This window comes from Cricetulus griseus, chromosome 2 (genome assembly GCF_003668045.3).
Source record: "Cricetulus griseus strain 17A/GY chromosome 2, alternate assembly CriGri-PICRH-1.0, whole genome shotgun sequence".
Lineage (NCBI taxonomy): Eukaryota > Metazoa > Chordata > Mammalia > Rodentia > Cricetidae > Cricetulus > Cricetulus griseus.
The window spans coordinates 392,369,255-392,381,911 of record NC_048595.1 but is presented as its reverse complement, the minus strand read 5'-3'; the positions used below and the strand labels follow the sequence as shown (position 1 = coordinate 392,381,911).

General features: G+C 44.7%; 1 protein-coding gene across 3 annotated transcripts in view; it reads right to left on the bottom strand.

The window, feature by feature from the left end:
• Positions 1–2,034: 2,034 nt before the first annotated feature.
• Positions 2,035–12,657, bottom strand: part of Ano6 (anoctamin 6) — a 170,541-nt gene continuing 159,918 nt past the window's right edge. For all 3 annotated transcript variants that reach the window (XM_027396379.2, XM_027396380.2, XM_035440838.1), the window contains 3 exons: positions 12,298–12,500; positions 9,523–9,628; positions 2,035–4,388 (listed from right to left, as the gene is read on the bottom strand). In XM_027396379.2, the coding sequence (XP_027252180.1) occupies positions 4,182–4,388; positions 9,523–9,628; positions 12,298–12,500 (516 nt within the window). In that variant the 3' untranslated portion in view covers positions 2,035–4,181. The remainder of the gene's footprint in view (positions 4,389–9,522; positions 9,629–12,297; positions 12,501–12,657) is intronic.

The window sequence follows — 12,657 nt, the reverse complement described above, 5'->3', positions numbered from 1 at the left end:
TCCTTCCTTCCTTCCTTCCTTCCTTCCTTCCTTCCTTCCTTCCTTCCTTCCTTTTTCTTTCTGTTGATCCAGTTTGTTATTGAGGCTTTTGTGACTCTCTCTCTCTCTCTCTCTCTCTCTCTCTCTCTCTCTCTCTCTCTCTCTTCTCTCTCTCTCTCTGTGTGTGTGTGTGTGTGTGTGTGTCTGTGTGTGTGTGTTAATCTTACTGAGCTATTCATTCACAGGCCACCTCACTCCTGCACCCGTGGCTCTGAAACCAGGGTGATATCATGCCCTACCTCTCAGTCTTTCAAGAGTCCAGTCAGTCTCTTGCTCTTTTCCAGTGTTCAGTCACCTCCTGTGCCTCTAAGCACCTGCCACTTTGGTTCTTTGGTGGACAGAAAAATGAGTACTGGGTGCATCTATTTAGCCACCTTGTCTTCTGAAGATTCCTTTAAAAACGTTTAAAAATTTTAAGCAGAAACAAACATGCAAAAGTCTCTAAGTTACTGGTTGGAAAATTTGCATCTTCTGGTCAGTTGCTGAAGTTCCCCCATTGAGAAGGGGATGCTTTGTTTTAGAAGTAAACTTGTAGTAACCCTTAGCTGGGCTTACAATGTTTAAAGTTTCTTATTAGTATTGTTTTGAAGTGCATTTAAGATCCATGTGTGATGGTTCATGTATTGTTCCAGAACTTGAGAGGGTGAGACCAGTCTGAGCTACAGCGAGACACATTTCCAACAAAACAACCTAAAGAGGGTGACTGTGGTGGTTTGAAAGAAAATGGCTCCCACAGGGAGTGGCTTTGTTGGAGAAGGTATGGCCTTATTGGAGGAAGTGTGTCACGGTGTGTATGTGGGGGGCGCAGGGTGTTAAGGTCTCCTGTGATCAAGCTGCACCCAGTGTGACTCACCCACCTTCTGCTGCCAGCGTAGCAAGATGTAGGACTCTGAGCTCCTTTTCCAGCACCGTGTCTACCGGTATGCTGCCATGATGTCAATGGACTAAACCTCTGAAACTGTAAGCCAGCCCCAATTAAATGTTTTCCTTTGTGAGAGTTGCCAAGGCCATGGTGTCTCTTCACAGCAATAGAAACCCTAAACAAGACAGTGACAAAGGCTGTCATCTCACTAGTAACTCTAGCGTAGCTGGCTTGGGAAATCTTCAGTTCCCCTGGATTGACAGGCTCAGTTCATCTCTAGCAGCTATCCTGGCTGAACCCCATCCCTAATCTTTTAAGAAAGTCCATGAAACCACAGGCCATGTAAAGTAATTTTAGATATACTCTATACAGTGGTATACATCCATTATCTAACTTATCCTTAACCAGTTGCTGGCAAATCTCAGAAACCAGTTCCCTTAAACACATTAGTAAGACAATTAAACCTAGTTAGACCACAGAAATGTTTGTAAAACTGAATTTATTAAAATGCTCATAATTAAAAAATATTAAAAGGCATAGAAATGAACAAACATCAGTTACAAACAACATCGACGCTACATTGCACAGGAAGCATCGTGAATTTCAGTCCCTTTTTAGCTAAGCTGTGCACTGCTTCCACTTTTCAACCATAATGGGAACGAAAGGAGAGCACAAGAAGTGTGTAACCAACACATATTGTATTCTGCCACCAATAAGTGTGATGTCCTATGAAACTCACTACTCATGGACACTACAAAGGGGAGAACTTGACAAACTTGTTACCAGATGGCCTTGTTGGCTTTCAAGACAAATTACGGCCTTCTATTCTAATGGACTACCTAAAAGATCTGAGGAACATGTAAAGGAAAATCCCCTGAGTATTGGGTCTACTGATTCAATTGATTAAGATTCAAAGGCAATATAAACTTTGCTAGTGGTTAACGCTGGACAGGTGGAGGGCTGGATTCTTCCCCCACGGGCCACTGTCATGCCCTTGATGTCCTGGGTCTGGGGACTACCTCACTGCTCTGCAGATGCAGACTGCCTCTGCAGGTGTCCTTTGTTCCCCTCCACCATCAACTTGGCACAGGTCTCATAGGACTGATATTGATGCCATGGGACTCTACAGCTCACTTCTACTTAGTCTTCAGCACTCTGGTGCTGTCAGAAACCACACTTGCTCCCTTTGGAAAATCAGTTTGTTTGTTTTTTTTTCTTTGTTTGTGTTTTCTTCTCCTGTCCACGGTGGCACTTTCTACACTGTGAAGGGAGTTCTTGGCTAGGGGATATAGATAAATAAATGCACTTTTCATTTGAAGTTTTCTTTGTGCATACAAAGAAAGGAGGAAAAGAGAGACGTGAAGATTTCCTTTTCTGTCAAGTAAAGTGCCAGTACTTTCGATCCTTAGGAAACAAGCACAGGCTCTGGAGAAGAGGTAATAGAGTGAGGCTCTCCAGGGCAGTCTGGGTGGGGACCGGGAGTGGCACCTGGTGTCAGCTGTGGAGTGAGAGCATCCCTGGTGTGGGGGGAGGCAAGTCGTTCCTGTCTCAGCATAGTTAAGATACTGTATGGCAGCTCTTGAACTCCCAGCACAAGGGAGGTGGGAAAATGTTCCCGCCGATCCACTGGGCTACTCAAGAGCCCAGAACACTGCTTTCTTAATCATGATACTCTAACGCACTGTTCTGGGCATTTAAAACCATGGCCCTGAGAAGACAGTCTCTAAACCCGTTCACTTTCCTTGGATTGACTCCTGGGCACCCAGGCATTTCACACCAATCTAGTCAGCAGAGGCCCATCCCAAACAGTGTGAGGCAGGTCCTCCCTTCTTCACCCAGCACTGACCTCTATCATCCATCGTAAAGGTTTGAGATGTAGCAACATCTCCTCTAGACCTGTTGGAGGGAAGCTGAGCACATAGAGGCTGCAGGGCTCAAGAAACCTCTCGGGTGAGCAGCAGAGAGCGTAAGGCACCAGGGGGCTAGGGCTGAGCAGCAAGCCACGGGCAGACAAACCAGCCCTTCCCTTAACTGCCTGATGGCTGAGAGGAGGCTGGGGGCTCAAACTAAATCCAGGGTCTCCTCCCTCAAATGGCAGTAATCCGGGTAGACTTGTCTCTAGCACGGTTGTGATTACAAACGGGTTATTGGGCCTAGGAAATGAAGAGATGGCAAGGAAGCTGGTCACTGTGGCAAGCAGAAAGGTCAGTAGGACTCACAGTGAGTGCTGCTGGCCACAACGAAAGGTTCTACAGGACAGGGCAAGTTGCTAGCTGTTGCCCTGACCAAGCCCATTATTGTCAGGGCACCGGCCTTTTTATGGAGACAAGCAGAAGGCCAGTCGTGATTGTAGTGCCTTCCTTCTGGGTAAGTCAGTTTGTACAAAGTTGATGGGCTTACAGTTCCCAGCCCATTATGTTGATAACAATGCAGTCACAATCATATGATTATCATTTCCCTAAGAATCTTACATATTTAAGACGAAGTAAATTAAATGTCCAGATCAGTAAGTTACTTTTTCCTCCTTTCTCATTGTACTCTCTTACAATTTGCAGAGCAGTCAACATTGATTGGGCCCAGAGCATGCTGGGAGTGTTGCTGGAAGGCAGGTGTCCCATGGAGTAACAGGGACAGGCTTCATTTAATACCCTCTTTCTTCATGCCCATCTAAGACCAGTATTTCTTGGAGGTGGAAATGCAGGCTGAAATGAAGGACGTTGTTTCTTATGCCATGAGGTCTCCTTTCTTAGGGGTATAGTAAGAGAGACTGAAATACTGTGAACTCTTCAGTCTACCTGGCACCTAATATGGCATCCAGACTTAATTCTGAGCTGGCTATTTGTTAATAACACAAAAACGATTAAGGCTGAGATATGCCTGGTCTTTGGTGACGGTACTGTCAGGACAAAATAGGTCTGGGATAGATTTGGCAAAATGCAAAAATTAAGCACAGGAAAGTGCTTGAGAGCAGACAAGCAAAGTCCCCAGGAAGGACTCAAGCATGCTTCGAGGCTTTTCCTGTTATTAAAATCCAAATTTATCAAAAACAGGGAACATATTTAGGTTTTCCAGGTAGGTAATTTTATGCCTTTCTTGATCAAAGTTTTCCGTTTTCTAGTTCCTTCATTGCTAGCTGAAACTGAAAAACAACACAGGCAGAAATGGGCACAGTGAAGACTCCTGTTTGCCTGAGTGAGTGAACAACATCCCGTCTAGTGATTCGAGACACGTCTGACAGCTAATTCCTTTTTAAAGTGCTTCTCGGGACATAAACTCTCCTTCATTCCAGCTTTGGCCGCACACTGTTGTCAACCACTTCTCCCATCCGCTCGGCTATAAGCCCCATGTTTTTGGTGAGGTCTTTGAGGTGACTCTCATGAAGCAGCTTTTGTGTGAGGTATTTCTCCCTCTTGATCTTGCTCTTCGTGATTTTTGACACATCTGGAATTGCGTATGAAATGAAAAACTTCACAGAGTAGATGATGTGCTGTGGGAGAGAGGGAGACAATGTTAGGGGGCCACCAACCTCCTTAAGACTATCTGTGCTCGTCATCTTGGCAGCATGTCTGGACAGGCAGATATTGTAGCCCTTCATTCTCAAGCAACAGGCTATCAGGAATGACCTGTTAGCGTTCAGTGATCCTGTGTTTCTCTGGCACATGGAGAAAAGTGTATCCGTAGTGTGTGCATCCTCACCCACATTTCTACTTAGAAAGGGTCAAGGCAAATGGATACCTCATCACCCAGCACACGAGAGACTGAGTCTGAGGTCCACCTAGGCTATGTAGTTAAAAAAAAAAAAAAAAACCAAAACAGTAATAAAATAAATGCCCCCACATCCTCTGTAAGTTACAAAGTCAGGCCACTGACAGGGCTGTTGTATTTTGTACACTTTTTCCTAGTTCCCTGTTCCTTTCCCAAAGGTCAATATTATCCTATAGGTGCAAGTATATTTACTATAAAGAAAAATAGCAAAATATGTATGTATTCACTATTAATGTTTTTAACCTTATTTGGTTTGAGATTTATAAAAATAGGACTTTATAATCATTTAACAAAAATTTATTTTTTATGTGTGTGTTTTCCATGTATGTATGTATGTATGTATGTATGTATGTATGTGTACCATGCTTGCACACTGCCTGTGGAGGACAGAAGGGGGCATCAGAGCTCCTGCAACTGGAGTTAACAAATGGTTGTGAGCTGCCATGTGGTTGCTGGGAACTGTTTCTGAGTCCTCCGGGGAAAAAAAACAGCAGGTGTTCTTAACTGCTGGTCCATCTCTCCAGCCCCTCCACACAGTCTTCGGAAGAACACACCTTTTAAATTCAAAACTAGTTTCTAAAATTCTTCACTGCCATTCCTGTAGCTTGTTAATTTCCTTTCACTGTTGTATAATGCTCCTGGTGACTGCACTGCAACATATTTCTTCCCCTACTGATAGGCTGGTTTCCAGTTTTCACAGTAACAGTGGTGCCCTTGTGAGTACATAGATCCTGGAACTTTCTCTGTAAGTTTCTAAGGAGCAGGAACCTATAGGGGGCGCTGCTGAGATACTTGGACAAATGAATGTCCGGTTTTACAAAGTAAAAAAGTACTTTCCCCAGCAGTTGCACTGGCTTGGCTCCCACCAGCAGCAGCACTGGGCAGTTTCAGCTGTGCTTCATCTTGTCAGCACTTGGTGCTGTGCCCCCCCCTTTTTTTTTCTTTTGCTAGTTTTCTGATTTACAAATGAATCCTGACTTTGGTCAGCTTTATACTTCTATGATTGCTAATGAAGTTAAACTTTGTTTGTTAGTCACCATTCTAAAGTCCCTTTGGTTATATATTTTGGGGGTACAAAAGGGATAAAGATGAGTTGCCATCAGAGCACTTAAAAAATGGATTAAGATGAGTTGCCATAAAAATACTTAAAAAAATGGATTGTGCCTAGTGTCAAAAAGTGCTTAGAGCTTGGGAAGAACCTGGAACAGAGCAACCCCACTTAGTCAGACAGGATGCTGAACACGTCATAGACACTATGAGAGTAGTTTGCACATCTACAACTCATCAAAGGCTTTAAGGGGTGAAGGAACAAATCATGCAGGTATCAGGAAGGCAGAGTCAGGGCAGGGGAAGCTTCCAGAACATGATCTAGAATGGCGAAGCTGGAAGGAAGGAAGAGTGATGGTGAGGACCACAGACGAGGCTGGGCAGTGTGAGGCCTTGGATGGGACAGTACAGACTCCGGCTTTTACTCTGAGGTCAGAACATAGTAGTTTCCAGGTAGAGACCAGGCCCCAGCCAGGCAAGAAATGATGGTGCCTCTGGACTGATGGACTTTGGTTTCTATAGTTTCTCCAAAGCCCTGTGTTGACTGTTGGCTGCCAGCCTGCAATTTGATTGAAGTGATGGGGTTTGGCAGGAGGAGGCTAGGTTATTGTGGTGTGTACTTGAAGGGGACAATGGGACTCTATTCCCTACCCTCTACCTTTTGGCTGCCACAAGGGGAGTAGCTACCTCTCCATAGTGTTCTCCTGGTTTGGGGTGCTGTCTCAGTAGAGACCCAAAGACAGCAGGTGACCATGGAAGAAACTATCAGCCAGAGTAAACCTGCCAGTATCGCTACGGCAATATGAAGCTAGCCAACACACAGTGAAAGCACACGAGACCATAAGAAGAGGTCAATGGTCTACTGTTGAGGAGAAAGCCAACAGGCTTGGCTGCAGGGGTGAGAGAAAAGGAAAAGGGGCAGGAAGGGCTCTAAGAACACCGTCCTGAGCAGCTGGCCAGAGGAAGAAGTTAGATTGTAGAGAGTAGACTGGAGCAGAGGGAGTCTAGGGTAGACCAGAGTGGGTATGAGAACACATGGGAGTAAGGCAGCTGTCTGGAGATAACCAAGCAGAAAGGTTTGGTGGCGTTGGGCTCCGACTGAGCTGAGGAGGGAAGTTTATGTTTCTCATTCTTGAGGCATGATAACAGGCTATTTGGGATTGTTCTGCTAATCTGATGTGGCCACTGATAGAAACTTACCTCAGTACCATCTTTATTATATTCCATAGGTTTTGGCATGTTCGTTTCCACTATTATTTGTTTAAAAGTTAAAAGAAAAATCCCTTCTTAATTTCTTTATTCATTTGCTGGCTGTCAGAGAATGTCACTTAATTTCTCTGCACATGTGTACGTCCCTAGATTTTTCTGATTAATTTCTCATATAATTGCACTGTCCTCAGGAAAGCCGCTTGGTATGATTTTAATTTTTAAAAATGTGCTGAGACTTGTTTTGTGGCTTCCCAGGTGACGTGCCCTAGGGGATGCTGCTCTGTGGAGAGGAACATGTGTGTTACCCTGGGCACAGGTTCTGTGGGTCAGGCCTACTTGGTCAAGAGTGAGACTTAACTCTACAGTTTGTTACTTTTGGTAGAGACAACCTGTCTGAAGCTGAAGGGGGCTGATAAACATCTCTGTCAATGATTTGAAGGCCACTTCTCCCTTTAAGCACACAGATCTTTTGTGCACACAGACATTGTCTATGGTTGTTACTTGTTGCTGAATTGAGCCCTTTACCATTCTCATGTAATGGTATACCAGCAAGTGGCTGGCATCTTGCCTATGAACCTGTAACAATGGCCACACCCCCTTGGGCGTGGCTTCAGGTGTAGACAGAAGCAGAAAAAGAAAAGCATCTCTCTTTCTTGGGTCGTGGATCTAATCAGAAAGGCAGAGAAACCCTGCAGCCTACTGTTACTGGTTCACAGGCAAGATGCCATTACATTCTCACTTTCCTTGACTTCTCTTTTCCTGCTTTTAAAAAACAAGTGTTTTCTCGAAACCATGAGAGAGAAGATGCTTCTTGTCAGAGGTTGGCTGTGTGGTGCTCACAGATGGGTAACATGTGGGTGGAGGGGCTGCTCAAGGAATTCACCACAGGACAGACTGACGGACAGTCACTACAGCCAGATGGGGTTCAGTTACTTAGGTAGTGAAGGAATGGCTAGGGTGGAGAGAGAGGAAGGGGAGTGTGGAAAGCAAACACTGCCATGTCTTTGGGGACCCTGAACTCACAGGGAGAAGAGCAGTAGAGCTGGTGAGTGCAGTGGGATGCGGCAACCAGGTGTGAAGAAAGGGGGTGAGGAGGAAGGGCAAAACTCATCTTCTCCAAGTTCATCTGAGTACAGGTTGCTAACACCCACAGGCGGTGGGTTTCATTTTCTGGTTAAAGCCAATATGGCGTAATGCTGTCTTTTAAAAAATATCCTGTAGGTTCAGTATACACATTCTCCGAGGACTTCTGTATTCATGAACCCGTGAGAAGGGCTTTAATGCTTCTTTCCTCTTTAGAGTTTTGCAAGTTTTGTTTTGTATTGTTTTTGAGCCAGGGTCTCACAGTATAGCTCTGGCTGGCCTGGGTCACAGGGACATGGCACCTCTGCCTCCCAGCACTGGGATAAGAACTTGCCTCTGTGTCCAACAGTTTCCCCCGTGTGCCTATGCTTGTCTAGGATGTAGGTCCTCAACCTGTCGGTTGGCAACCATCGGAAAACACACATTTCCGATGGTCTTAGGAACCCCCAACTATAAATTTATTTTCATTGCTACTTCATAACTGTAATTTTGCTCCTGAGCAGTGTCTCAGTTCCTAAGACCATGGGAAAACCTGTGACCCACAGTTGAGAATCTCTGATCTAAAGCTATTGTAGCCTCACAGGAGTCTCTTCAAAAGCCTGTGGCTTACCACAGGTTTTTGTTGTGGAAAAATTTTAGTTCTTCCCTCTCATGGCACTTACAGGTCAGCGCTCAGAAGGACTGCAGTTTTTTTCCCGGCCTACAGGTGCTGCACAGAGTCCTCCCCATTCTAATCTTAGTTTTGTCAGTTGCCTGCCTCTTTTCTCTGGCTCCTATCTTTGGTGAGCTGCATCTTCATTTTCTTAGTTTTTGGTATTTAAAAAGAAAATCAGATTTGCAAAGCCTCAGAATTTGCTGGATTGGTGTTTACACATGACAGAAAACTTACCTATAGTGGCTTAAACAAGCAAGGACTGATTTCTTTCTTGCACAACAAATTTTGAGGCTCTGTAATTTGTTACTAGTTAATCCGCTCTGAGAAAGATATTGGCTAGCTCAATTGACAAACTACAGCTGTGACAATCTACAGCTGGGTCATCTTCTGAGCCCTAATTTGAGAGGGAGAGAGAGGGGGAGAGAGAGAGAGAGAGAGAGGGAGGGAGGGAGGGGGGAGGGAGAGAGAGAGAGAGAGAGAGAGAGAGAGAGAGAGAGAGAGAGAGGAGCACTAGAAGGAGTTGGTGTGCTACGTGCAGCAGCTGAATGGCAACACAGACACATCACAGCTCCATGGGCAGAGGCCGTTAACAACCCAACACGACAGACACCCAGTTAATACTGTATCAAGTGGGACCGAATCTCCCTAGACACAGCACGCCTTTTCACATTTAAAGCAGACAACCATTTCATTCAGAGTGTTATGGAAGATCTATTCTCAGGCCAACACTGATTAGCCCCTGTCCTCAAACAGTCATTAGCAACCAGTTAGAAGGAAGAGTCAGAGTCTGCAATACTTAAAGGACATAGATGGCCTACGAATATGCATGACTGTAGACCATCTGGGAGCACACTTCTCTCACCTCCATGACAATGATGAAAGCTAGCTTGGCGGCAATCACATGCCAATAGTAGATGTTGTGTTTATACTCTTGTGGGTGCCCTGGTGGGTTTCGGAAGTCACGGTACCTGAAAACACAACCAGGCATATTAGCAGACACATCTTTTTGATTTATACTGTAAATCAGGGCCCAATTTAAAACCAGAGTCTTCTTTGATGCTATGATTTTTAAATTGGACATCACATACATTTCACTTAAAGTTCAGTTTGGTATCGAATACTGGAGGAAACTTATCCAGTGGTAACTTACTGAGCATGTTATCAGAAAATGACGGATTCTAGCTGCATAAAATAAGGCACATCTTTACAAAGCAACAAAATATTTACATATTTTTCCCAATGCTTTATCCCTGCTTTCTGAAAAGACATAAAACAATTTAGCTATCTGGGGCATCAGATCTGACATCTCTGTTAGGGAACACCAGGCTGACTGGGACATAGCACCTAGTACCGCCTACTGGTTAGAGCTTTTTACCACTTCTAATTTCCTGGCTGCAAACTATTAAATCCACAAGGATGCAGTTACTGAGATTGGAATATGTACAATCTGAACAAGCAGACCATTTAGAACAGTTGTTTTGCCTTTATGTGACTTCTCAGTTGTGTTGTTGAAAATCTACACCAGAATGGCTTTGAACGGCTGAATTAAATGAATTTGGGTTTAAGAATTCGTCACAGAGAAAATAAATTTGCATGACCTACATGTTCAACAAACTACTGACCGATAAGTGAGCTAGGGTACACGGTCCACGCTGACCTTCCAGCCACCAATGCAGAGCACTGGAGACACCTCACTGCATCCATCTTTGTCTTTACTAAGTGAGGTGCCAGTGCGTCATTATTAGCTTTAGGTTGTCCTTGAGCTGTCTTATTTCTCTTTCCTTTCACTGCTGGGAATAGAACCCAGGGCTATGCCCACAGGAGGCAAGCACTCCTACTGCTAAGCTACAACCTGAGTGCCTCTTTCTTCTATTTTATTTTACTGAAATAGTTTTGCTATGTATCCCAGGTTGGCCTTGAATTCAGGATGTATATCCCAGGCTGGCCTTGAACTTACTATGTATCCCAAGCTTGCCTCCACTAGAAGCAATTCACCTCCTCAGTGCTGGAGAGTTACAGGCATGCACCACTACTCCTTGTTTCATGTGTTGTGCAAGCTAGGCAAGAACTACCCATGAAGCTACATTCCCCTGTGGTGATATCTTATTTGTACTCTAACAAACAAAGCTTGCCTGAAGATCAGAGGGCAGAGCTAGCCACTAGCTAACCACAGAGGTCTGGATGTCTGTACAGACAGATAAGAAGTAATATGGCGGAGAGAGGAAGTGTTAAGGCAGGAGGAGACAGGAACTCGGGCTCTTTTTGGCTGGGAAATTGAGGAAGTAAGGTGGCTGTGGTTTGCTCCTTTATTTCTCTGATCTTTCAGCATTTAACCCTATACCTGACTCTGGGCTTTTATTATTAAGACCAATTAGAACTCACGCTACATTCTCCAGCCTCACAAAACAGTCTTAAGAATTGAATGATTTGAATGTATAAAACTCTTAGTTATCTCCACTTTTAAGAACCGCAAGGCTCTTTTCCATCAGTTATTTTTTAATTGATTTTTATTTAAATTAAAAACAATCTTATTTTACCTACCAATTCCAGTTCCCCGTCCCTCCCATCCTCCTATCCCCTCACCAACCCCCCATCCACTCCTCAGGGAGGGTGAGGCCTCCCATAAAGGATCATCAAAGTCTGTTACATCATTTGGGGCAGGACCGAGGCCTTCCCCTGTGTATCTAGGCTGAGAGAGTATCCCTCCATAGGGAATGGGCTCCCAAAGCCCATTTGTGCACTAGGGATAAATACTGGTTCCACTGCTAGGGGCCCCATGGACTGCCCAAGCCCCCAACTGACACCCACGTTCAGAGGGCTTTCTCCATCAGTTATGATGTGTCCATTTGAACACTTTTCAAATTTGGTTTAAAAGTCCTATATAGTAGGAAATTACCAATACGGAGTCAGGTAGAAATATAAGGGTATTTAATAGGGAAAAGCCTTACTTACAGAGCGAACCAGCCAGCCGGTGGTAGTCTGTACAGCAAGAAGCAAAGAGAAACCGAAACCGAAAAGCAGTCCCCCTACTCACTCTGACCACGCCCTCACAAGCCTGCTCAGGTACCCCTGTCGTCAGCCCCTAAGAAGGCGTGGCTACAGCTTCCCCTACAATTCCCCTTTTAGTCTAAAAGAGGATTAAAACTTAACAGTATAAGAAGATGTAGGGGAAGCTGTAGCCACGCCTTCTTAGGGGCTGGCGACAGCTTCCCCTACAGTCCTACCCTGGGTGAAGGAGAGGGCTTGTAGATTCAAAATACCTTTATTCAGATAAATACCAGCCAAGCGCAAGCCAGAGCATGCCTAGAGGCAGCAAGGCAGGGAGGCCAGAGAGAAGGGGTCCCCATGTGTCTGCAGCCCCTTAAGAACCTAACACTTGTCAAACTGACCTCCCCTTGACCACGCCCTGACAGGCGTGGTCAAGCACACCTGTAGCCAGCCCTTAGGAGGCATGGTTATGGTGTCTCCATACACCCTTGGTCTTTATTTTTAATTTTTTGAATATTATTAAAAAGAAAGCCATGTAAAAACTGTCTCTTAACACAGTCTCAAATGATACCAGACCGAATATTATCACGTATACTGAAAAGGCTTTCATAAGATGAAGTGCATTTTAAACAGGTAAATCAAAACTTGCCTGCACAAGGTATAGTTGCCAAGCCCAATGTACGGGTTTTCTTTGTCTGCATTTTTGAAGTCTGTGATGTTGAAGACGGAGAGGGTGTTGTTGATGTAGCCGTCCATGGTGTGGTAAGTGTGATCCCCATAGGGAGGGATGGAGAAGGACCAATAATACACCAGGCGAGGTATCATGTCTGATGTGAAAGCAATGATCATGGCCTGTGTTGTGGCAAATGAGAAAGGAAGTGTTAATTTAGAGTGGAAACTGTGGATTTCTGTATGACAGAATCACTTTTTTTTTTTCTTTTAAATCAAGTTGCATTTCTAAGTGGGAGGTGTACACATTTAAAGCAGATGACACTCTGGGATGTCTCTA